The 27,317-nt window shown below is 45.5% G+C and overlaps 1 protein-coding gene across 1 annotated transcript in view; it reads left to right on the top strand.

Annotated features, from left to right (window-relative positions):
• Positions 1-27,317, top strand: part of dnah2 (dynein, axonemal, heavy chain 2) — a 217,575-nt gene that overhangs the window by 55,308 nt on the left and 134,950 nt on the right. Inside the window, exons 19-28 of the mRNA XM_036957925.1 lie at positions 845-992; positions 2,450-2,642; positions 11,068-11,268; positions 11,547-11,703; positions 11,800-11,974; positions 18,591-18,754; positions 19,186-19,347; positions 19,939-20,042; positions 24,112-24,268; positions 25,439-25,521. Of these exons, the coding sequence (XP_036813820.1) occupies positions 845-992; positions 2,450-2,642; positions 11,068-11,268; positions 11,547-11,703; positions 11,800-11,974; positions 18,591-18,754; positions 19,186-19,347; positions 19,939-20,042; positions 24,112-24,268; positions 25,439-25,521 (1,544 nt within the window). The remainder of the gene's footprint in view (positions 1-844; positions 993-2,449; positions 2,643-11,067; positions 11,269-11,546; positions 11,704-11,799; positions 11,975-18,590; positions 18,755-19,185; positions 19,348-19,938; positions 20,043-24,111; positions 24,269-25,438; positions 25,522-27,317) is intronic.

Below are 27,317 nucleotides of genomic sequence, written 5' to 3'. Positions count from 1 at the left end.
CAGTTTTATATCTTTATGTTTGAAGACTGAAATGTGGCAAAAGGTCGCAAAGTTCAAGGGGGCCGAATACTTTCGCAAGGCACTGTATATTCAGTGTTTTAACAATGTACAAATGGTTAAAGGACACAAGATAAAATAAATAAACATAAATATGGGTTGTATTTACAATAGTGTATGTTCTTCACTGGTTGACCTTTTCTTGTGACAACAGGTCACAAATCTTGCTGCTGTGATGGACACTGGAATTTCACCCAGTAGATATGGGAGTTTATCAAAATTGGATTTGTTTTCGAATTCTTTGTAGATCTGTGTAATCTGAGGGAAATATGTGTCTTTAATATGGTCATACATTGGACAGGAGGTTAGGAAGTGCAGCTCAGTTTTCTCTCTCTCTCCCTCGTTCTCCCTCTCTCTCTCCCTCTTTCTCCCTTTCTCTCTCCCTCTTTCTCCCTCTCTCTCTTTCTCGCACTCTCTCTCTCCCTCTCTCTCTCCCTCTCCTACTCGCACTACTCTCTTTCCACACTTTATAAATCAGCCGTGACAAATGATTTATGCTTTGTGTATGTACAATATCTGCATCATTGATAGGCTAGGAGGGTGTGGTTCAGAAAGCATGAACCTTTTGGTATTATTTGTACAGGAGGATTCACTTATGTTATTACAAAAAAAAAAAAAAAAAGATGAAAGTAATATTTTATATAAAAGGAATGTAGAGTTTTTGGGAAAATGATAGCAGGAGAGCTTGTTAGGTCTTTAAGCCGAGAGGCAAAAATTATTGTGTGTGTGTGTGTGTGTGTGTGTGTGTGTGTGTGTGTGTGCGTGCGTGCGTGCGTGCGTCCAACAGGTGGAGTTCTCCCCCACTCTACAGAAACTGGCTCAGATCGTGAACAACATCAGTTGTCAGCTGATCGGCACCATCTCTGTGTTCAAACGCCTCCCGGACCTCCTCACACGCAGACACTCACAGAGGAAACCTGTACGCTGCATCATAGGTAACAGACCTCACGCGCAGACAGAGGTTAGAGACCCCTCTCACCTCGCTGTTCCACGCCTCCCGCCTCCTCCTCCTTGACTCATCCTTATGTTCAGTTCTCTCTATTTTCACTTCTGACCCCTCACCTTTCCTCACCTCACCTCACCCGGCCGTCTTTCATTTCTCACTCCTGCTCTTCATCCAGATCATTTCATCTCTTCGTCCTCACCATATCGTCTTTGCTCTCCTACTCTTCATTTGCACTCCATCCCGCTTTAACTCCCCCCCCCCCCCCCCCGTCCATTTATTCTCACTCCTCTTCACTCCACACTCTTGTTACCATTTATCCTCACTCCTCTTCACTCCACACTCTTGTTACCATTTATCCTCACTCCTCTTCACTCCACACTCTTGTTACCATTTATCCTCACTCCTCTTCACTCCACACTCTTGTTACCATTTATCCTCACTCCTCTTCACTCCACACTCTTGTTACCATTTATCCTCACTCCTCTTCACTCCACACTCTTGTTACCATTTATCCTCACTCCTCTTCACTCCACACTCTTGTTACCATTTATCCTCACTCCTCTTCATCCACTGCTCCTTCACCCTGACCTCATTCTAACCCCATTCCCCTCCTACCATTCTCTTCATCCTATCCTCGTCTGTCCATTTTAAGCAGCTCTCCCGTCAGCTGTCTCCTGGTTTGATTGACAGCAGGTCGTCCACGGGGAGTATCTGGGCTTTGGCTTTAATCAAACAGTCAGGAGATGGTGGACTGGAGCAGGTCAGAGGTAGCCCCTCTCCATAGCTCTGAGTGTGTGTGTGTGTGTTTGTGTGTGTGTGTGTGTGTGTGTGTGTGTCTCCAGCCATATCTCTATCGAGGGGGAATGCTGTTACAGCTACTGCTGTTAGCTCCTGAAACCCAATCAACATAGTGTAGTTGATCCCTAGTGACACGCGCCGGGCTGTTAAACGTGTTCACTCACGAAAATCCTTTTCTAACACGTGTAAGTGCCTGTTACAATGTGTCAAAGGTGTGTCAACTCACTGTATTTAACTAGGAGTGTGTGCAAGCATGCAGTCTATGTCGTCGAGTGTACAGTTACGGTATGTATCTACCATGTGGGGAGCTTGTGGTAGAAGGTGCCTCTACCCACAGATCTCAGATCAGGTTAACATATTCCAAGTTGCAACCATAACTGTCGTCATTGATTTATCCAGGCATGTCTCATTGAGATAAAAAATCTTTGGCAGGTGAGAGGATGGACGGAATACAAAAATATCTGTATCAGTTCAGGGCCTACTCCATATGGAATCTCTCTCTCTCTCTGTCTCTCTCTGTCTCTCTCTCTCCCCCTCCCTCCCCCAGAGCAGGATCTGGACAATTCAATAATAACTCATCCTATAAATATAATTTGCTTTGGCCTTGTTGATATGGTGATTCCCCTTTCTCTCCTTCTCTAACCCCAGAACAAGATGAGGAGATCGGTAAGATTCAGGCAGCGGTAGCAGCAGGAATGACGGCCAACGCAGGCCACCTGCAGGCTTACCTGAAGACTTGGGACAAACACAGAGAGATCTGGGAGATCAACAAGGACCCCTTCATCAGGAGATACCAGCGTCTCAACCCCCCCGTGTCCTCCTTCGACGCTGACATCGCCAGGTTTGACCCTCTAACGGCTAGTGAGCTCTGAGCGAGCGAGCTCTGTTGTTCACTGGAAAGAATTACGGTGGCGTTGGCTAAAATAAGAACAGATCTGGCGAACAGGTCATCTACCTCAACAGGGTTAGAAGTCACAGATCTAGGATCAGCTTGCGCTACAGAACGGACCTTAGATACATAGCCGCGGGAAGATGTTTTGATACAATACCTAATGTGATCAGTAGCCTAAGCCTAGGACAAGATTCAGTAATAGTAGTCACTGCAGGCTAAACTACATTGAAATCAATTTACCAAAATTATATAATGACTCTTATCTATACAGAAATAAATACAATTATTCTCAGCAATAGATGATCATTAGCTTCTTTCAAATCACAAATTTGTTGGCCCATACGCCTAGCAGCCTGTAATTTGGGCTGCTTGCTTGGCAATAGGCCTAGCTGGGGATACATAGTCAGCTGTACAACTGAAGGAATTCAACTGAAACGTATCTTTCACATTTAACCCAACCTGAAAGGTTCAGGGGGCTGCCTTAATCAACATCCATGGCTCCCAGGGGGTTAACTGCCTTACTCAGGGGTAGAAGGACAGATTTTTACTTTGTCTGCTCAGGGATTCGATCCAGCAACCTTTCAGTTGCTGGCACAATGCTCTAACCACTAGGCAGCCTGCCTAGTGTGATGTCAGTGAAAATGCATCTATAATATGTGTGAAGATAATGTGTCTTGAGTATCATTTGAAATGTTGAGACAAGAAGAAGGGGTGGGTGGCCAGAATGCGTTCCGTTCCCCAGAATGCACTTAGCTGTCTCCCCCCAGTTCTTGCGCATTCACAGTTTTTCATTGTGTTAATTGTTTGACCTTTGATTGCTTATTTCAATTCCCCATTACATATACTGAGTGTTCAAAACATTAGGAATACCGTGACCTAGACCAGGGGAATCCAGGTGAAAGCTATGATCCCTTATTGATGTCACTTGTTAAATCCACTTCAATCAGTGCAGATCAGCGGTTCCCGAAACTAGAGGTCGAGCCTTGACCCAGGCCGCACCTGACCGTTGCACTCGAGCCATTCCCACGGTGAATGGCTAAGCCTGCTATGCTACGAAACCACACGCTATTGCAGTGACTTTGATATTACCGTCCACAATTGATATGGTGAAAAACAATGTGTGGGGAGGCAGAGGCACAGAAACTCACATCGATACCTTTAACAGATAACACTGTGAAACTAAGAATTGATGCTGTAGCTAACAGTCAAGAGGACACTGACTGAACCACTCGAATTCCTCACCTTATGCTCCTTAAATGGATGTTAGCTGCGAGAGCCGAGATGCCCGTGCATTGACTTTTGTTCGCTATACATGTCTCTGGATGTTATTCACAAGGACATATTGTTCTGTCTCACGATTCCCGAGCCTGAAACGGCACAGGGGATGTTCAGTGTCCTGCGTGGCTATATTGGCGAAAAACAGACTCTATGGGATCAAATGGTGGGCTTTTGCACAGATGGTACTCCATCTATCACGGGACGGCGGGCAGGCCTCTACACTCTAGTTATGAATGTGTCTCCCTCTGCCATATGGACTCATTTTATGATACACCCACTGAGCTAGAATGGATACACCGAGAGCAACTGGTGGGCAAAAGAGCTGAGCGCAGAACTCAGAGATGCGCGGCAGGCAACTTCGATTGTTAACTACAGACGATGGACGATGTTCTATTTCACAACGAGGCTTGGTGGTTATCGAGGGGGAGTGTTGGAAAGATGTTTTTAATTGAGAGAAGAACTGTTTGACTTTGTTGACTGTGTAATGAAAAGAACATGTGTCTCCGTGCCTATGTAACAGACATTTGGGAAACTGAACGAACTGAGCGCAAGCATGCAGGGTAAATACAATGAAAATATACAGAAGAGTGACCGAATCAGCGAAATCTATTTGACTGTGATCCAGGCTCAGTTGACAGGCCGGTAAGTGAAATCGAACAGCTGATGGAGCTGTCATGTGACTGAATGCTGCAGGCATCGCATTCACGTGTCATAATGAAAGAGTTTTGGTTCCTGACTCAAAGGCTAATACTGTGCCGTCTCCCCCTTAAAACTCATGGTACGCTGATTCAGTGCTCTCGTCTGCATGAAAAGAAATATCCATCCAGGTTGGAGGTGACAGGAGAGATGAGGTAGCACACTGTCGGCCACGCCCCCTGACATTGAGAAGCTCTGACGCGACATGCATCAACCGTCTCATTAGTTGTGGTGAGATAAGGGAAGTGATGTCATAGCCCCACATTAAATGTATATGATGGTGAGTTGAGAATACAATCAGAAATACTGTTAGAACGTTTTGCAATTGACTGCCATTAGCCCCAATTCAAAAAGTCAACACGGGCTGTTATTTACATCATTTTTTTTCACATGATTGTGGCCGGGAGAATTTCCCGGATATCAAAATGGGGTCGCAGGCCGTAAAGGTTTGGGAACCACTGGTGTAGACGAAGGGGAGGAGACAGGTTAAAGAAGGATTTTTAAAGCCTTGAGACAATTGAGACATTTAATTTTTTTATTTTTTTATTTTACCTTTATTTAACCAGGTAGGCTAGTTGAGAACACCTTTATTTAACCAGGTAGGCTAGTTGAGAACACCTTTATTTAACCAGGTAGGCTAGTTGAGAACACCTTTATTTAACCAGGTAGGCTAGTTGAGAACACCTTTATTTAACCAGGTAGGCAAGTTGAGAACAAGTTCTCATTTACAATTGCGACCTGGCCAAGATAAAGCAAAGCAGTTCGACAGATACAACGACACAGAGTTACACATGGAGTAAAACAAACATACAGTCAATAATACAGTATAAACAAGTCTATATACGATGTGAGCAAATGAGGTGAGAAGGGAGGTAAAGGCAAAAAAGGCCATGGTGGCAAGGTAAATACAATATAGCAAGTAAAACACTGGAATGGTAGTTTTGCAATGGAAGAATGTGCAAAGTAGAAATAAAAATAATGGGGTGCAAAGGAGCAAAATAAATAAATAAATTAAATACAGTTGGGAAAGAGGTAGTTGTTTGGGCTAAATTATAGGTGGGCTATGTACAGGTGCAGTAATCTGTGAGCTGCTCTGACAGTTGGTGCTTAAAGCTAGTGAGGGAGATAAGTGTTTCCAGTTTCAGAGATTTTTGTAGTTCGTTCCAGTCATTGGCAGCAGAGAACTGGAAGGAGAGGCGGCCAAAGAAAGAATTGGTTTTGGGGGTGACTTGAGAGATATACCTGCTGGAGCGTGTGCTACAGGTGGGAGATGCTATGGTGACCAGCGAGCTGAGATAAGGGGGGACTTTACCTAGCAGGGTCTTGTAGATGACATGGAGCCAGTGGGTTTGGCGACGAGTATGGATCGTGTATGTGTGCCATTCAGAGGGGGAATGGGCAAGACAAAAGCTGGAAGTGCCTTTGAGGGCGGGAATGGTAGTAGGTGCCAGGTGCACCGGTTTGTGTCAAGAATTGCAACGCTGCTTTGTTTTTCACGCTTGACTGTTTCCCGTGTGTATCAAGAATGGTCCACCACCCAAAGGACATCCAGACAACTTGACACAGCTGTGGGAAGCATTAGAGTCAACATGGACCAGCATCCCTGTGGAACACTTTCAACACCTTGTAGAGTCCATATCTCAAGGAATTGAGGCTGTTCTGAGGGCAAAAGGGGAGGGGGGGGGGGTGCAACTCAATATTAGGAAGGTGTTCTTAATGTTTTGTTCACTCAGTGTATGTCACCAGTAGTACATTTACTGTTAATCCTCATAATTTGGTTACATACATTTATGCTAATGCATGGATTAATTAGGCCTACAGGCACGTTGCCACACATGTGAGATACAGGTTTGGGTTTATTTCATACCATTAGTTTAGTCATTTTTTTTCATTGTATTTTGTTTGGAGAGCTCCATGTGATCATGTGTCTGGTTTCTCTGCCCTCTAAATGTTGACGGAGCGTGCGCCCAGAGCACGCGCCCGGAGCACGCTTAGAAGTAGACTAACTGACCTGCTCCGTGCAAATGGTAGAAAGTGCCCGTTTGGGGACGTCTGATTTGTGATTGTCTGAACTCACCACCACTAAGCTGAGCTCAGTCATTTCTTCTTCAGCTCACACAGTAAGTCAATGAAGTCCGTTTTTTAAATTAAATCCATTGTGAATGATAATAGTTCCTCGCCGTATTTGAAAAATATTTTCCAACACTCTCCCCCTCGATTATCACCAGGCCTCGGTGTGAAAGAGCTAAATGTAATGCTCTGAGGATTCCATATAACCAGTGGAAACGTCATAAAATACCTGAACACATTTCCCATTGCGCAAAAACAGCTGTGTCTGTGCAATAACAGCTGACTCTGTCCCAAGCTCACTGGCCCGGGACACTCTGAGCGCCTGGAATAGGCTAGTGGCCCAGAATAGGCTAGTTGATACAATGTTGCACTTCACTAGCGATAGCTCAAGTCATGACAGATAGAAAGGGAGGCGGACAGGCGGAGTAGAGAGATGAATGCGATTGAAAGAACCTGCATTTTCAGTTTTTATTCGTCAGCTGTATGTATTTGGACTTACTACTGCTACATTGGCCTATACTTTTAGATGTTTCTCATTTAAATTCCCATTTGTATTATTAACCACGTGACAATGATTTTGAGAAACAAAAACATTTTAATTGAAATGAAACTGTGCCACGAAACTGGCACGCAGATCGGTAGAAATGGCAGGATCAGTTGTAAACTTCCCCCATCTTGAAACTCACAAACTCACGCGCCGCCTAGGAATAGACCATTGTGAACAGAGCGCACATTTCTTTGTACTGCATAATTACAAAGGGGGTGTGAGAGAGAGAAATAACGAGAGCGGTGTTGTAACTAAGATTGAGCCTATTAAAACGGAGCACAAATGGTCAGCTATGAGCTCCGTCGCGGAGAAAAGCGATCACCTCGATCCAGCACCCGGAATGCGCCACGTGTTGGGCTGCGGCCTGCACTGTGTTGCTTGCCAGACTAGTGGGCTAGTACACCGACGTGTTTGACATGGGCAGGAGCAGGCCTGCGAGGGCGAGAGAATGCCATGTTCCTAATTTCATATGATTCCCATTCCCTTTTTGCCAAGTTTAGAATAGAAGTGGAAGGCTAGTGCTGCTCCAGATCACTTGATATCCACCACAAGAGGGAGAGAAGAGGGGGAGAGAGACTAACTCAACTGTCTATCATACAACAGAGCGCGTGTGACTCCAAACCCCCACAACGGAATAGATCAGAGCATAGCATGAGAGCGCTGCTTACAAAACAGAGCTGAGAGCTCACCGTGCAGAATGGGGCCCATGTTTTTCTCTCTCACCTACTCCAATCGCATGATCATTAATATCAATAATGCAACAGATAAATAGTGTAATCGTTTTTTATTGCAACAACACAAATGCAGCACGGTAAGATGGTACCCCTGGTTGTTAAGCACCCCTACTTCCCGCGGGTATGTTTGTATCAAATCAATTCAAACTGTATTTATCACATGCGCCTAATACAGCCTTACAGGGAAATGGTTACTTACAAGCCCTTAACAAGCACTGCTTTAAGAAGTGTTAAGTAAAAAATATTCAATAAAAGTTGCAAATAATTAAACAGCACCAATAAAATATCAATATCGAGACTATATACAGGGGGTACCGGTACAGAATCACCGGTTAGTCGAGGTAATTGAGGTAATATGTACAAGAGGGGTCTGGGTAGCCCTTTGATTAGCTTTTGATTAGCTTTCAGGAGTCTTATGGCTTGCGGGTAGATGCTGTTAACAAGCCTTTTGGACCTAGACTTGGCACTCCGGTACCGCTTGCCGTGCGGTAGCAGAGAGAATAGTCTATGACTAGAGTGTCTGGAATCTTTGACAATTTTTAGGGCCTTCCTCTGACACCGCCTGGTATAGAAGTCCTGGATGGCAGGAAGCTTGGCCCCAGTGATGTACTGGGCCGTACGCAATACCCTCTATAGTGCCTTACGGTCGGAGGTTGCCATATCAGTCAGTGATGCAACCAGTCAGGATGCTCTCGATGGTGCCAGCATCGGGGCGGCAGATAGCCTAGCGGTCAGAGCGTTGGGCCAGTAACCGAAAGGTTGCTAGATTGAATCCCTGAGCTGACGAGGTAAAAATCTGTCAATCTGCCCCTGGACAAAGCAGTTAACTCACTGTTCCTAGTCAGTCATTGTAAATAAGAATTTGTTCTTAGCTGATTTGCCTAGTTAAATAAAAAATCTAGGAGCAGGTTCATTCTACTCCCATGGGAATGGATAAAGAAGAGAGAGGGTCCCAACCAGACCCAACTGTCCCTGTATCCTCTCTGTTAAACATATACAGTTGAAGTCAGAAGTTTACATACGCCTTAGCCAAATACATTTAAACTCAGTTTTTCCCAATTCCTGACATTTTAATCCTAGTAAAAATTCCCTGTCTTAGGTCAGTTAGGATCACCACTTTATTTTAAGAATGTGAAATGTCAGAATAATAGTTGAGAGAATTATTTATTTCAGCTTTTATTTTTTTCATCACATTCCCAGTGGGTCAGAAGTGTACATGCACTCAATTAGTATTTGGTAGCATTGCCTTTAAATTGTTTAACTTGGGTCAAACGTTTCGGGTAGCCTTCCACAAGCTTCCCACATTAAGTTGGGTGAATTTTGGCCCATTCCTCCTGACAGAGCTGGTGTAACTGAGTCAGGTTTGTAGGCCTCCTTGCTTGCACACACTTTTTCAGTTCTGCCCACAAATGTTCTATAGGATTGAGGTCAGGGCTTTGTGATGGCCACTCCAATACCTTGACTTTGTTGTCCTTAAGCCATTTTGCCACAACTTTGGAAGTATGCTTGGGGTCATTGTCCATTTGGAAGACCCATTTGCGACCAAGCTTTAACTTCCTGACTGATGTCTTGAGATGTTGCATATATCCACATAATTTTCCTTTCTCCTGATGCCATCTATTTTGTGTAGTGCACCAGTCCCTTCAGCAGCAAAGCACCAACACAACATGATTCTGCCACCCCCGTGCTTCATGGTCAGGATGGTGTTCTTCGGCTTGCAAGCCTCCCCCTTTATCCTCCAAACATAACGATGGTCATTATGGCCAAACAGTTCTATTTTTGTTTCATCAGACCAGAGGACATTTCTCCAAAAAGTACAATCTTTGTCTCCATGTGCAGTTGCAAACCGTAGTCTGGCTTTTTTATGGAAGCTCTGGAGCAGTGGCTTCTTCCTTGCTGAGCGGCCTTTCAGGTTATGTCGATATAGGACTCTTTTTACTGTGGATATAGATACTTTGATACCTGTTTCTTCCAGCATCTTCACAAGGTCTTTTGCTGTTGTTCTGGGATTGATTTGCACTTTTCGCACCAAAGTACGTTCATCTCTAGGAGACAGAACACATCTCCTTCCTGAGCGGTATGACAGCTGTGTGGTCCCATGGTGTTTATACTTGCATACTATTGTTTGTACAGATGAACGTGGTACCTTCAGGCATTTTGAAATTGCTCCCAGGGATGAACCAGACTTGTGCAGATCTACAATTTTTTTTCTGAGGTATTGGCTGATTTCTTCTGATTTTCCCATGATGTCAAGCAAAGAGGCACTGAGTTTGAAGGTAGGCCTTGAAATACATCCACAGGTACACCTCCAATTGGCTCAAATTATGTCAATTAGCCTATCAGAAGCTTCTAAAGCCATGACATCATTTTCTGTTTAAAGGCACAGTCAACTTGGTGTATGTGAACATCTGACCCACTGGAATTGTGATACAGTGAAATAATCTGTCTGTAAACAATTGTTGGAAAAATGACTTGTGTCATGCACAAAGTAGATGTCCTAACCGACTTGCCAAAACTATCGTTTGTTAACAAGAAATTTGTGGAGTGGTTGAAAAATGGGTTTTAAGGACTCCAACCTAAGTGTATGTAAACTTCCGACTTCAACTGTATAGCCTGTCATATGGATGTGCATGGTAAACATGTTGGAGACTAGCGAGAGACAGTGAGATATTGTCGTATGGATTTGTCTGGGACAGTGCGATGTAAATCGTTGGAGAGTCAACACTCCATGTTTGTACACGACACGCTGGTCTGGCTAAGCAGGTTCCTATTGGCCCTTGTCAATAGAACAGTCAGACCATGTTGCTTTAATCCTTGTGTGGTCTTGACTTTTGTTTGATGGTAATTCCTTTAGCATTGTATTTGAGTGTTTACTGTATTATACAGATAATTATGTGAGTAAACAAAGTAGAATCTTTAGGATACAGAGGAACAGTGTATCGGTTCCTATTGAAGTACGGTCTTTATCCTGTACATGTACTTACACATATTCCCCCCCCCCCCCTCCTCTTTTCCTCTCAACCCTCCCTTCACCCCTCTCCTCCCCCAGGTACACGGAGGTGGCCAACAACGTTCAGAAGGAGGAGACGGTGTTGAGTGTTCAGTTTGTGCTGCTGGACTGTGCTCCCCTGAAGTTCAGCCTGGTGCAGCACTGTAACGAGTGGCAGGGCAAGTTCACCCAGCTGCTCAGCCTCATGGCCAGCACCAGGCTCAAAGAGCTGCACGTCTTTCTGCAGGAGAATGCTCTCAGGTGGGTGGGGAAGGTGGGTGGTGGAGGGTGGGGCCGGGAGTGTGTGGGTTCCACTTTATAAAAGGTTAATGAAGAGTTTATGGGCCTTAAAGTTGAAAGTGGGACCAGTGTGTCTGGTGGAAAGGCATATGTGCGGCATATAGCTAGATTACAGGCCTTTTGACCTGTGACCTGTCAGAAACGTTTTATCTGCAGACGTCTTCAGAGTCCAGAAGATGTGTACTGTATGTGCTGCTAGTAAATGAAAAGGGTCAATGAACTACTATGTGTGTGTCCAGGCTGAGCCAGCCCCCTCAGTCCCTGGTGGAGCTGGGGGAGAGTCTGAAGCTCCTGGAGACACTACAGGGAGACCTTCAGAAGATTGAGAGTCAGATCCCTCCCATCCACGAACAGTTTGCTATCCTGGAGAAGTACGAGGTCACCGTGGACCAGGCTGTGAGTAGCTCGACGGACGGACGCACACACACCCAACCCCCACCCCTTGTTTTAAACCCCCCCCCCCCTTCTCTCTGTCTCTCTATCTCTCCCCAGGTCCATGAAATGTTGGAGGCTCTGAACGGGGAGTGGGTGTGGTTCCAACAGGTGGTGATAGACAGTGACATCATGCTGAAGAAACACAAGGACAAGTTCAAGGGCAGCCTCATCTTCTCAGCAGAGGAGTTTAAGAAGAAAATGCAGATTACTGTCCAGGCCTTCAGCAGCTCAGGTCATCTGCTAGCACAAACAGCCATACACAGATATCTCACAAACAGCCATACACAGATGTCTCACAAACAGCCATACACAGATGTCTCACAAACAGCCATACACAGATGTCTCACAAACAGCCATACACAGATGTCTCACAAACAGCCATGCACAGATGTCTCACAAACAGCCATACACAGATGTCTCACAAACAGCCATACACAGATGTCTCACAAACAGCCATAGACAGATGTCTCACAAACAGCCATACACAGATGTCTCACAAACAGCCATACACAGATGTCTCACAAACAGCCATACACAGATGTCTCACAAACAGCCATACACAGATGTCTCACAAACAGCCATACACAGATGTCTCACAAACAGCCATACACAGATGTCTCACAAACAGCCATACACAGATGTCTCACAAACAGCCATACATACACCAGGCAGATTATTTGACAGTACTTCTGCACACCAGGGTTAGGGCCAATTCCATTCCATTTTCAGTTGAATTCCTGTTAAGGAATATGCATATCCGGGTAATAAATTCCATTCCTGAATTGGAATTTCAATTAATCGCCTGTTTTACGTCAGACGGTGTCAGTCCTACGCCACGCTCATCCCTCAACCTGCCTGTCTTGTAGAACGTGGAACTCATATTCACATTTGGAATATTCCAGATCTTCCGCCATTCAACAGTGAAAACATAGTTGCAAATGTTTTATATCACTGCGCTTTCATATGACTCTCCGTGAAATAAGCAGAATAACTAGCAAAAATGATTTCAAAAAACGTTGTGGTAGTGATTTCAAAGTTTGCAATTGTGAGACATTTTGCACAAAGTCTGTGCAAGGACGTCGGTCGCCAAAGCAGTGACTTGATTAGCTGCTTAGCTAACGTTTGTAGCTGCTAGTTTACTGACATAGCTAAACGTTAGTTAGCTAGCTAGCGCTTGCTTAGCCTGTTTGAATTACCCTGAAGTTGTTGACGTGCAGCCCCAGAATTAGGAGGAACTGTTATCAGAAATCAGTCCATAAGTCAGCATGGATCTCCACTATCGCTACCATGTAACGTTGTACCGTTGGGTCAGCTAGTAGCTTACTAGCTAGCTTTTGTTGGAAGCGTTCAACATTGTGTGTGGCAGCACTAGCTAAGTATGTAGCTGGTTGGTTAGCATCGTTTCAGTGCCTGGTTCAGCTAGCAAGCTGTATGTTGGACAAATTCATGCTAGCTTTCGTGCCCATTGTCAAACTTCTGAAATACTGCTCCATGAAACAAACGTTCTTAGCTGGATGTAAAATGGTGGGACTAAGACTTCCTCAACAGAAACATGTCCACATTATTGACAGATTTATTGTTCTAGCTTAGATACATTTCGAGGCAGAAATGGGGTTCAGCAGCAGACGATGTCGCATAGGTAGTCTTTTTGAACGTTAGACAGCCCATTGTAGCCGGACTACTCTTCATCTATCCCACTGTCCTTTGCGAGAAACGAGACAGATCAGTGCAGGCGGAATCGACGCGCTGTCTGATGTAAGGCAATGGCTACATACTGTACAGTACAGTAGGCTACACACACACAGGTTTGCATGGCAGACTGTATAAGGACATGTTAGTAGCACCATAGGGGTAGTGTGTGTGTGTGTGTGTGTGTGTGGGGAGGGGGGGTATCTTGTCTTGGTTGACAATGATCTTCCCAGCTGGTCCATGACATCTCCCCCCAGAGGCCTGGACGACATGTTCTCTGTCTCTCTCCACGTCTGACATCTCCCATTCTGTCTGTGCCATCCTTCGTTGTAGGGAGACTTTTTCCCTTACTTTTGTTTATTCTCTTATTTTCTGTTTCCATTAAAAATCTGATTGAACTCGCTGTTCCTCCTCCACAGGCAAACAGACACGCACACACACATGCGCGCGCGTGCGCGCACACGTCTACGACTCGAAACAAGATGCCGTGCCAAACCGTATCAAAGAGGACAAACCTCCTGTCCTACTTTTCTCTTACCTCCCTCTCATCCCTTTGCTCCACTCCCTCGCTCTCCACTCCCTCCCTCCCTCGCTCTCTCTCTCTCTCTCTCTCTCTCTCTCTCTTCTCTCTCTCTCTCTCATATGAACACAGAGAGAGGTGTGTGATGTCTCATTGTTTTTGTCATGACAGACTTACATATCCTTCCCATCTCTCCATCTCTCGGCTCTCTCTTACACACTTTGTCTCACCACATCTGAATCTAAAAGTTTTACACTTTCAACACGTCTCGGAATGTGAACCATTCCCCTCCTCACTGTGGGGAAAGTTGTGCACGTTACGTTGTGCACGCTAGAACAGTCAAATTCATCATATCAAGTTCCACAAAGTCACCTCACTTTGTGTGTTTTCGCAATTCTATCCCACTGTTCTATTCCAGAGCTCCTTGAAGGTTACTTCTCTCACCCCAGCCGTCCCTTCTGCTCAGAACCTGTTGAGAGGAGAATGGGGGGAATGTTTAGAAGGTGAAAACAATGGCTGTGACTGTAGCACTGGAAAGGTTAATGAGGCCAGCAGGCAGACTTTGTTCTCTGCGACATTAGTATTCAGGACCAGACCACCTCCACACACACACACACACACACACACACACACACACACACACACACACACACACACTACAATAATTGCACAGTACACAGATGCGAGCACACACACCACTTTCTACAATAACAGCACAGTACACACATACACACACACACACACACACACACGTACATACACACACAATAATATCCCAGTCAATTGGGTCAGCCACATCATATTCATTCTCTGTGTGAAGGGCACATCACAGTCAAAGAGAAGAAAAATAACTGGTCTGATGGTTTTGCACAGAGACAACAGTCTGTGAATAGTCAATGAATAAAGACCATCAAATTATCCCATAGCCTTAGTACGTACCTCAACCCTAGCCTGATCCCAGACCTGTTGAGTCGGCAAGACAACACAAACAAATCTGGGACCAGCACCAGCCCAGTGCAACACGTATAGTATAGAGAACTCTCCAGTCTAGTGAGGATTGTAGAATAATTTATTCCCTCATTACAACTCCTGTTACTCTACTAGTAGCATCATGGCTGTAACAATAGCAGCAGGTAGTCATCCAGTGAAAGGCCTAATTGAAAGCAGATAAGAGGCTGTAGTACAGTGCTGGTGATGGTGGTGATGGTGGGTCTGTCTGTCTGAAGCTGAAACGTCCTGCCTGAGAGCCTGGGAGTTGGGGTGGGGGCTGGGCCTGGGAGTTGGGCGGGGCCTGGGTGTTGGGCCTGAGTTGGGCTGTGGATGGGGCCTGAGTTGGGCTGGAGATGGGGCTGGGGCCTGAGAGTTGGGCTGTGGATGGGGATGGGGCCTGAGAGTTGGGCTGGGGATGGGAATGGGCCTGAGAGTTGGGCTGTGGATGGGGATGGGGCCTGAGAGTTGGGCTGTGGATGGGGATGGGGCCTGAGAGTTGGGCTTGGGATGGGGATGGGCCTGAGAGTTGGGCTGGGGATGGGGATGGGGCCTGAGAGTTGGGCTGGGGATGGGGATGGGGCCTGAGAGTTGGGCTGGGGATGGGGATGGGCTTGAGAGTTGGGCTGTGGATGGGGATGGGGCATTAGAGTTGGGCTGGGGATGGGGATGGGGCCTGAGAGTTGGGCTGGGGATGGGGATGGGGCCTGAGAGTTGGGCTGTGGATGGGGATGGGGCCTGAGAGTTGAGCTGGGGCTGGGGCCTGAGAGTTGGGCTGGGGATGAGCCTGAGTTTGGCTGGGGATGGGGATGGTGAAGGGCCTGAGCGTTGGGCTGGGGATGGGGCTGGTACCTGAGAGTTGGGCTGGGGATAGGAAGGGCCTGAGTGTTGGGCTGGGGATGGGGCCTGAGAGTTGGGATGGGGATGGGGAAGGGCCTGAGAGTTGGGCTGGGGAAGGGCCTGAGAGTTGGGATGGGGCTGGGGAAGGGCCTGAGAGTTGGGATGGGGATGGGCCTGAGAGTTGGGCTGGGGCCTGAGAGTTGGGCTGGGAATGGGGAAGGGCTTGAGAGTTGGGCTGGGGAAGGGCCTGAGAGTTGGGGCTGGGGAAGGGCCTGAGAGTTGGGGCTGGGGATGGGCCTGAGAGTTGGGCTGGGGATGGGCCTGAGAGTTGGGCTGGGGCCTGAGAGTTGGGCTGGGGATGGGGCTGGGCCTGGGGGATGGGAGCTTGGCTGGGGATGTGGCTGGGCCTGGGAGTTGGGCTGGGGATGGGGCTGGGGCCTGAGTGTTGGGCTCTGGTTGGGGATAGGGCCCCGTCGGAGGGCAGTGTGTGTGGTGGTGGTGAGCGACTAAGCGTGGGCGTAGTCTGGGAAGTTTAAGAGGGGGGGGGGCATGGGAGTTTTCGAAGGCTTTGTGGGGATCTGGCAGGGGCCGACTGGGGGACCTGGGACCCCAACCAACCCGCTTTCCTCTTTCTCATACTCTCACAGGGTACAAAAGGGGTTCACTCCTCTCCCTCTTTCTTTTTCTCTCTCTCTCTCTCAACCTCCCTCCTGCTCTTTATTTTATCTCTCCCCTCGTTCCCCCTCTCTCTCGTCCCCCCCTGATGCTCTTTATTTTCCTCTTCTTATCTGACCTCTCCCTCTTCATCCATCCCTTCCTCAGGGGGTTAAGTCGTGACACACTGACCTCTGGGCTCAAGCTGTGAAACAACATGAATGACGCAGAGGGAGAAACACTTATTCTCTACTTCCCCTACCACACGCTGTTGAGTTAAACAGAACAGATTACCATCGCTGATACAATCACACTGTTTCTCTACTGTGAAATCAGCTCAAGGTTACTACATACAGTATTATACATTGTCACGCTTACTGCTGTTGAATTAACAGCTCTGCTTACTGTTTGCATGTACCGGTATCTCTCGCGTGTGTGCAGATGCGTGTCTGTACTGTGCTGTGTACAGTGCCTTGCGAATGTATTCGGCCCCCTTGAACTTTGCGACCTTTTGCCACATTTCAGGCTTCAAACATAAAGATATAAAACTGTATTTTTTTGTGAAGAATCTACAACAAGTGGGACACAATCATGAAGTGGAACGACATTTATTGGATATTTCAAACTTTTTTAACAAATCAAAAACTGAAAAATTGGGCGTGAAAAATTATTCAGCCCCCTTAAGTTAATACTTTGTAGCGCCACCTTTTGCTGCGATTACAGCTGTAAGTCGCTTGGGGTATGTCTCTATCAGTTTTGCACATTGACAGACTGACATTTTTTCCCATTCCTCCTTGCAAAACAGCTCGAGCTCAGTGAGGTTGGATGGAGAGCATTTGTGAACAGCAGTTTTCAGTTCTTTCCACAGATTCTCGATTGGATTCAGGTCTGGACTTTGACTTGGCCATTCTAACACCTGGATATGTTTATTTTTGAACCATTCCATTGTAGATTTTGCTTTATGTTTTGGATCATTGTCTTGTTGGAAGACAAATCTCCGTCCCAGTCTCAGGTCTTTTGCAGACTCCATCAGGTTTTCTTCCAGAATGGTCCTGTATTTGGCTCCATCCATCTTCCCATCAATTTTAACCATCTTCCCTGTCCCTGCTGAAGAAAAGCAGGCCCAAACCATGATGCTGCCACCACCATGTTTGACAGTGGGGATGGTGTGTTCAGCTGTGTTGCTTTTACGCCAAACATAACGTTTTGCATTGTTGCCAAAAAGTTCAATTTTGGTTTCATCTGACCAGAGCACCTTCTTCCACATGTTTGGTGTGTCTCCCAGGTGGCTTGTGGCAAACTTTAAACAACACTTTTTATGGATATCTTTAAGAAATGGCTTTCTTCTTGCCACTCTTCCATAAAGGCCAGATTTGTGCAATATACGACTGATTGTTGTCCTATGGACAGAGTCTCCCACCTCAGCTGTAGATCTCTGCAGTTCATCCAGAGTGATCATGGGCCTCTTGGCTGCATCTCTGATCAGTCTTCTCCTTGTATGAGCTGAAAGTTTAGAGGGACGGCCAGGTCTTGGTAGATTTGCAGTGGTCTGATACTCCTTCCATTTCAATATTATCGCTTGCACAGTGCTCCTTGGGATGTTTAAAGCTTGGGACATTTTTTGTATCCAAATCCGGCTTTAAACTTCTTCACAACAGTATCTCGGACCTGCCTGGTGTGTTCCTTGTTCTTCATGATGCTCTCTGCGCTTTTAACGGACCTCTGAGACTATCACAGTGCAGGTGCATTTATACGGAGACTTGATTACACACAGGTGGATTGTATTTATCATCATTAGTCATTTAGGTCAACATTGGATCATTCAGAGATCCTCACTGAACTTCTGGAGAGAGTTTGCTGCACTGAAAGTAAAGAGGCTGAATAATTTTGCACGCCCAATTTTTCAGTTTTTGATTTGTTAAAAAGGTTTGAAATATCCAATAAATGTTGTTCCACTTCATGAGTGTGTCCCACTTGTTGTTGATTCTTCACAAAAAAATACAGTTTTATATCTTTATGTTTGAAGCCTGAAATGTGGCAAAAGGTCGCAAAGTTCAAGGGGGCCGAATACTTTCGCAAGGCACTGTATATATGCAAAGTATACACATTACAAGGTATCACGTATACATGTATGTACTGTGCGTGTACCGTACTGCAGGTCCGTTTGGTAGTGGGGTGACGTGCGAGTTGGCTCTGGAGAAGGTAGCAGCGCTGAGAGGCCAGCTGGACACGCTGAAGGAGGAAGAGGGAACCATACGCCACGGCCTGGGCATCTTCAAGCTGGAACAGCCGTGCTCTAAAGACGTACAGACCCTGGAGAAGGTAGCCCACCTACCCATAACCCCAACCCACGGCCTGGGCATCTTCAGTATAGAAGAACCGTACGACGAGCGGGGTGCTATGGTCGCGCATTTTGGGGCGGTGGGTAGCCTAGAGGTTAGAGCGTTGGACTGGTAACCGAAAGGTTGCCAGATCAAATCCTCGAGCTGACAAGGTTAAAAAAATCTGTCGTTCTGCCTAGGCCGTCATTGTAAGTAAGAATTTGTTCTTAACTGACTTGCCTAGTAAAATGACATAGATGAGGGGATAAGGGTTTTTCCCTGTTCACTCAATGTAGAGAGTAAGGAAGATGTTTTGGGGTTCATTTGTAAGCCCCCCCCCCCCACCACCATCTGAAGGCATAACGTAGGCTTGTGGTAGGATGCACATTGCGCTGTAAAGGGGATGTGTGTATGTTCTGTGTTGTGTTGTAGGACCTAGACTACCTGCAGCAGGTGTGGGAGATCACCCAGCAGTGGGATGCCCACTGGGATGAGTGGAAGGCGGGTCAGTTTGTCACTCTGCAGACAGAGAGCATGGAGAACACCGCCCAGGCCATGTTCAAGAAACTACACAAACTCAGCAGGGAACTCAAGGTCAGTGTCTTATCTACCACAGCTACAGTACACATTTGATTCTACTCTATGTTCTATCCAATGATTTGCTCTAGATTGCTGAAGCTATGTCTTGCCCATTGAGAGGCTTTGAAGCCGCAGGTTGGCCATATTGGCATTCCCCAGTAAGAGCAAACCTCCGAATGAATTGAATTCTACAGTATTTCAATAGTTGGGACAGTAACATTAGTACTCTCTAAAAAATATATATATACTTTAAGGACATTTTTTAAATAATTGTTCTTTTTTATTTATGTTGAGCTCACGTAATATCATTTAAAAGTTGGCATTAAGGTGTCTGCAATAGAAGAAACGTGTCAAAAACGAATGCAGACGTTCATAAATTGGGTCAAATGTGGAAGACACATTTCAGTTGAATGCATTCAGTTGTACCACTGACTAGGTATCCCCCTTTCCACTTTCCTTAAATACATATCTATAGCTTCCCAAATCTTTTTAAAACATGTTTTTTTTTTACAATGGAGGAGCAGTACAATTTTGGTAATGAAGTGGACTTTGTATTTTGTTATTATGTAGTAAACTTTTGCTGTTGTTGTTGTTGTGTGTCTGCAGGATAAGCAGTGGGAGATAGTGGACTTCTCTAAGAACAGGATTGACCAGTTCAAGAGAACCATCCCTCTCATCTCTGACCTGAGGAACCCAGCCATGAGGGACAGGTCAGGCCAGAAGAGAGTAATATGTCCTGCTGACGATCCTCACCTCTTGAGTACTGTGTAGAAGTCCACTTACGTTCTCATACACAAACAGTGTAGTCTGCTCCTCCCATAGCACTCGTTCTCCTTCACTTGACTTTTGAACCTCAAATGCACTACAGCAGTTAGGAGAAGATCGTCTGTTAAATGACTGAAATGTAAATGTAGGTAAACCCACCCTCCGTCATTCTTCCCCCAAGGTTGTGCTTCTCTGTAGAATAATGTTCAAAACTCAACAGGGTTTTCTACAATATGTCTATACGGTATGTCTATACGGTATGTCTATACGGTATGTCTATACGGTATGTCTATATGTCGGTATGTCTATACGGTATGTCTATACGGTATGTCTATACGGTATGTCTGTACGGTATGTCTGTACGGTATGTCTATACGGTATATCTATATGTCGGTATGTCTATATGTCTATACGGTATGTCTATACGGTATGTCTATACGGTATGTCTATACGGTATGTCTATACGGTATGTCTATTTGTCGGTATGTCTATACGGTATGTCTATACGGTATGTCTATATGTCGGTATGTCTATACGGTATGTCTATACGGTATGTCTATATGTCGGTATGTCTATACGGTATGTCTATACGGTATGTCTATACGGTATGTCTATACGGTATGTCTATATGTCGGTATGTCTATATGTCGGTATGTCTATATGTCGGTATGTCTATACGGTATGTCTATACGGTATGTCTATATGTCGGTATGTCTATATGTCGGTATGTCTATACGGTATGTCTATACGGTATGTCTATACGGTATGTCTATACGGTATGTCTATATGTCGGTATGTCTATATGTCGGTATGTCTATACGGTATGTCTATACGTTATGTCTGTACGGTATGTCTATACGGTATGTCTATATGGCTATATGTCTATACGGTATGTCTGTACGGTATGTCTATACGGTATGTCTATATGTCGGTATGTCTATATGTCGGTATGTCTATACGTCGGTATGTCTATACGGTATGTCTGTACGGTATGTCTATACGGTATGTCTATACGGTATGTCTATATGTCGGTATGTCTATATGTCGGTATGTCTATACGGTATGTCTATACGTTATGTCTGTACGGTATGTCTATACGGTATGTCTATATGTCTATATGTCTATACGGTATGTCTGTACGGTATGTCTATACGGTATGTCTATATGTCGGTATGTCTATATGTCGGTATGTCTATACGGTATGTCTATACGGTATGTCTATACGGTATGTCTATACGGTATGTCTATATGTCTATATGTCTGTACGGTATGTCTATACGGTATGTCTATACGGTATGTCTATATGTCGGTATGTCTATATGTCGGTATGTCTATACGGTATGTCTATACGTTATGTCTGTACGGTATGTCTATACGGTATGTCTATATGGCTATATGTCTGTACGGTATGTCTATACGGTATGTCTATACGGTATGTCTATATGTCGGTATGTCTATATGTCGGTATGTCTATACGTCGGTATGTCTATACGGTATGTCTGTACGTTATGTCTGTACGGTATGTCTATACGGTATGTCTATATGTCTATATGTCTATACGGTATGTCTGTACGGTATGTCTATACGGTATGTCTATATGTCGGTATGTCTATATGTCGGTATGTCTATACGGTATGTCTATACGGTATGTCTATACGGTATGTCTATATGTCTATTTGTCTATACGGTATGTCTGTACGGTATGTCTATACGGTATGTCTATATGTCGGTATGTCTATATGTCGGTATGTCTATACGGTATGTCTATACGTTATGTCTGTACGGTATGTCTATACGGTATGTCTATATGTCTATATGTCTATACGATATGTCTATACGGTATGTCTAGACGGTATGTCTATACGGTATGTCTATACGGTATGTCTATACGGTATGTCTGTACGGTATGTCTAGACGGTATGTCTATATGACTATACGGTATGTCTATACGGTATGTCTATACGGTATGTCTATACGGTATGTCTATACGGTATGTCTGTACGGTATGTCTATACGGTATGTCTATATGTCGGTATGTCTATATGTCGGTATGTCTATACGGTATGTCTATACGGTATGCCTATACGGTATGCCAATACGGTATGTCTATATGTCGGTATGTCTATACGGTATGTCTATACGGTATGTCTATACGGTATGTCGGTATGTTGGTATGTCTATATGTCGGTATGTCTATACGGTATGTCTATATGTCGGTATGTCTATACGGTATGTCTATACGTCGGTATGTCTATATGTCGGTATGTCTATACGGTATGTCTATACGTCGGTATGTCGGTATGTCTATATGTCGGTATGTCTATACGGTATGTCTATACGGTATGTCTATACGGTATGTCTATATGTCGGTATGTCTATACGGTATGTCTATACGGTATGTCTATACGGTATGTCTATATGTCGGTATGTCTATACGGTATGTCTATATGTCGGTATGTCTATATGTCGGTATGTCTATACGGTATGTCTATACGGTATGTCTATACGGTATGTCTATACCTACCTGTGGATTTCTAAGCCTTTGGCTCTTCTCCAATTCCCCAGTTCTTCCCCAGTCTTTTTTCTCCAACCCTTCCGCAGTTTCTATCCTCACACCGAGCCAAGGGGGCTGGCACCAGTCCCTGCCTGGACAATTGTAAATGCTCACTGGGCTCCCCCCCCCCAAAAATGTTTCACTCACTTTCCTGGAGGTTCTACAGGTCATCAGTTCCTCCTAAAGCTTTCTGTCCTAGTCGCGACTTCACTTCCTCCCATCAGCCACCTCCCCCCCCATCTGATTGGTTGTGGCATTCCCAAAACAATGTTCCCCTCTTCCCATCTATCCAGCTCGATCCGGAATGTTTTGACAAGGATCCTAATGACAGGGAGGGAGGGAGGGAGGGAGGGAGGGAGGGAGAGATTTCCGAGATAACGTTGTGGCCTATCGGCAGTGATGTAACCATCTGAAAGATCCTTTCTGACTGGGCCGCGCTCTGGGGAATAGAAGAAAATAAACAGAGGATTACGTCTGACGGAGAGAGAGGGAAAAAAAGCGGAAAAAGAGAAAAGGCAGAAAGAGAAAACACATTTTCCGTTGCACTCTACCAGGTCCCAGGGTGCACAGCGGCGCAGCTAGACTCCATGGGGGCGGATAGAGAGAGAGAGAGAGAGAGAGAGAGAGAGATCAGAGTGCAAGATGGTGGGGTTGGGTTGTGTGCCTGGTCTGTAGTTAAGGAAGGGCGGGTGTCTTGTGGTTAAAGTCAAGTGGGGCTAAGGTACCGTGGTGCTGTGGGTAACTAGGGGGTTTCCTAGTGAGAGGAATCCAAGCTGTGATTAAATGGCAGAACATAGCCAGAGGCTGACTTCGGGCACATATTCCTTATCTATCCTCTTCCTCCTTCTCCCTCCTCCTCTTCCATTAATACTCCTCCTTCAATGTGTCAATATTGTCAATCACACTTATAGGACTGCATCCATAATGTCCAGTTAGATGATGGTACCAGACCCTCCATGTTTTTAAGTGTAAGCCTCACTTCACACAGCCACGAGTGAATCCAACAGGTTGAGTACAACACAGTAGAAGTACTCAACTTGATAGGAACATTGGACGTTTGTCTGTGGTATGATCCCACAAGTAATCCAAGAAAATCACGTCACACATCAAACATTGGTAAATCTGGTCAAGTATTTTTTATTTTTTTTAATCAGTATGACGTTACACCATTGCATAACGCTAATAACAACTGACAAGACAGCAAACCAGACAGCACCTTTCAACCTTATATCAGTAGTTGGAATATTAAACAATAAATACAAATAAATAAATAATAAGTCATAAAAAAATCTATATATATATATATATATATATATATATATATATATATATATATATATATATATATATATATATATATATATATCCATCCCTTCAATTTCCTCCCCACTCCTCTGCATTCATACTCTACAGTGTGTGTCCTGGCTGACCTGGTGACTGTCTGTGACTGTTGTTGCTAGGCACTGGAAGCAGATCTGCCACGAGGTTCAGCGGTCGTTTGACCACACCGGTCCAGAGTTCACCCTGGAGAAAATCGTGGCCCTGGGCCTCGAGCAGCACGCTGACAAGATCTCGGAGATATCCGGAGCCGCCAGCAAAGAGCTCTCCATAGAGCAGGTCAGTTTCAGACCCTTCTCCTTTACACTCTCTCTCTCTCTCTCTCCCTTCTCTTACTTTCGCTCTCGCCTTCCCTTCCTCTCTCTCCTCCTCTCTACCTACCTCCTCTCTCGCGCACCTACTGTACAGGGTGTACAGCAAAGCGTAGTCTTTTCAATAGCACGTTAATCATGGACTCCCAGTCCCTGCATCTCTCAACACATGCCTCTAGGGGTCTGAGGGTTCAGTCATCGGAGCCTTTTGCTTTGGTTATAAGGGTCAAAGGTCTAAATGTAATTAGTCACTCCTGATCCTGGAAGTCTTTAGGGAGTGTAATGGCTCCTCATCTGTGATCACAGCATATCCAAGCATTCAGTAAGGTCAGTGTAGTGTTAGAATGATGAATGGCCCACAGGTGCAGTGTACATCTGCTCTTATAACCAGGGTTGTTGGGATCAATTCCATTTCTATTAAGTCAATTTGTGACTGAATTGAAATGGCATTGACCCCAAAACTGATTATCCCCCCCCCCCCCCCCCCCCCCAAGTACAGTCTTAACTAAGAACCATAAGGGTTTAGCCTGGTCCCAGATCTGTTCGTGCTATGTAAGCATCTCTGAGGGTCTCTTTCGCTCCCCCTCTATCTCTCTCTTCGCTCTCTCTCTTCCCCCCTCTTTCTCTCTCTTTCCCTCCCCTCGCCTTAGAAGCCTTTAACCCTATAAATTCCCAGACACAGTGCTCCACTGTCACAGAGGTTACATCAACACAGATATAGTGTGTGAATACCGTCGGCCACCAGGGAACAGAGGCGTTTGAAATAGCCCCCTTGCCCTCCCCCCAAGCCCCCCTAACCTCTAGCCCCTCAAACCCCAACGCGGTTCATTGATAAGTCATGGAGGAGGAGGAAGAGAAGAAAGAGAGAGCGCGCGCGAGAGAGAGAGAGTCAGTGAGAGGATCCATGGCCATGTAAGGCCTCTCACTGGAGGTGCCTGCCAAGATCAATGGTTTCCTGTCTTAAGAGCTGCTTCAAGCTGCTGCTGATTCAGAAATCATCATATAAGAAGGGGCGCAACACACAAGCACACGCACACACACAGTCGCATACACACACACACACGCCCCCTCCGGCCCATCTCTGTTCCGTCTGTTAACATTAGCATTCAAACGTCAATTTTTTTTCTTCTCCTTCCAGTCGCTGGAGGGCATCGCCATGACATGGGAAGAGACGTCCCTGGACATCGCACCTTACAAAGACAAGGGCCACCACAGGCTGAGGTAAGTCAGTCTGCCCCCCGCAGGGGAGGGAAAGAGGGGTCAAAGGTCACAGAGTTGAAGGTCAGGGGTCAGAGAGAGGCGTGTCACCTCAGTAACAAGGCCTCAAGGAAAAGGTGACTTGCTACTTGGTGTTTCGCCGAGCTGAACTGAAAATCTTCCCCTTTGTGAAACTCGGGGCTCGACATTCAGGGCTGCCCGCTGGCCCGGCAACATCTGCCGAGCTCACCGGGACAGTTAATCAAATTTTCATATGGCCCACTTAAGTCAGTACATTTTCAAACTCCAAGACAAAAATAACTATTATATTTCCATTTAATCCACAGTCTTTCCACTTGTTATCAACCAGCATTTGGTTTCCAAGGCTACTCGCGCCAGACCACTAGGGAGGCGCAATGACATTATTCAAAAAATAAATATTTACTTAGGTCTACACTAAGAAGCTACTTGGTTGTCAAGACATGAACATTATTTACACAACAAGTTTAATACAGGAATACAAGACAACTGTGTTGAAGGCAGTTATTGAAAAGAGCAGGATCCCAGCTTTACAGTGGTGTATGATTTATTTCTCAACTTCTTTCGCAATTGGCAGCGTTTTACAATCCCAGTGTCTGGCATGACAAGTCAGCAGGAAGCGCGTCGGCCATTTGAATGCATAAACGGTAGGCCTATATTCACTGTAAAGTTCACACAATTACACTGTGTTTATAAACATTGTAGAAATCACATGATTTTATTGGTGCCACTGGGAGTTTTTTTTTTTTAGGACATTAAACAAGCAACAAGATCATATTTAGAGTCTGGGATCTAAGTAATGGTTAGCCCATTGTGGTAAACCAGGGCTCTCCAACCCTGTTCCTGGAGAGCTACCGTCCTGTAAGTTTTCACTCCAACCCTGATCTAGCACCCCTGCTTCTAATAATTTGCTGATACGCTGAATCAGGTTATTTACAACTGGGTTTGGAGAGAGAACCTACAGGAGGGTAGCGCTCCAGGAACAGGGTTAAAAAGCCCTGTGGTAAACAATGCAGAGGAGCAACCCCATGCTTCAGCCATGTAGCCACCATGTTGCATCAGACAGGTGATCATGCTTCAGCCATGTAGCCACCATGTTGCATCAGACATGTGATCATGCTTCAGCCATGTAGCCACCATGCTGCATCAGACAGGTGATCATGCTTCAGCCATGTAGCCACCATGCTGCATCAGACAGGTGATCATGCTTCAGCCATGTAGCCACCATGCTGCATCAGACAGGTGATCATGCTTCAGCCATGTAGCCACCATGCTGCATCAGACAGGTGATCATGCTTCAGCCATGTAGCCACCATGCTGCATCAGACAGGTGATCATGCTTCAGCCATGTAGCCACCATGCTGCATCAGACAGGTGATCATGCTTCAGCCATGTAGCCACCATGCTGCATCAGACAGGTGATCATGCTTCAGCCATGTAGCCACCATGCTGCATCAGACATGTGATCATGCTTATTGTTAAAATAGCACACCTGCCTGTTAATATGGACCATGTACAGGCCCTAAAGATATTGCTTTCCATCTTATTGGGCTCATTTCTGGAGGGGAATATGACATTTTAAACAGCTTAATATGGCTGGCTATATGTCATCATTTTCTTTGGGTTTTCCAAACAATCAGTGTAAACATATGGTTGGCTATACGCTTGCCAACCTGCCCAGACTGCAAATGAAACATTACATCACCCACGATTGAAATTATGCATGCCGAACTTGCTTTACTGTGTTCGTGGCCCAGGCCAGTAATTTTCTAATTCGGGCC

The sequence above is a fragment of the Oncorhynchus mykiss genome, chromosome 21, assembly GCF_013265735.2.
Source record: "Oncorhynchus mykiss isolate Arlee chromosome 21, USDA_OmykA_1.1, whole genome shotgun sequence".
NCBI lineage: Eukaryota > Metazoa > Chordata > Actinopteri > Salmoniformes > Salmonidae > Oncorhynchus > Oncorhynchus mykiss.
Note: the sequence above shows the minus strand (reverse complement) of the source record. Positions and strands in the feature narration are given on the sequence as shown.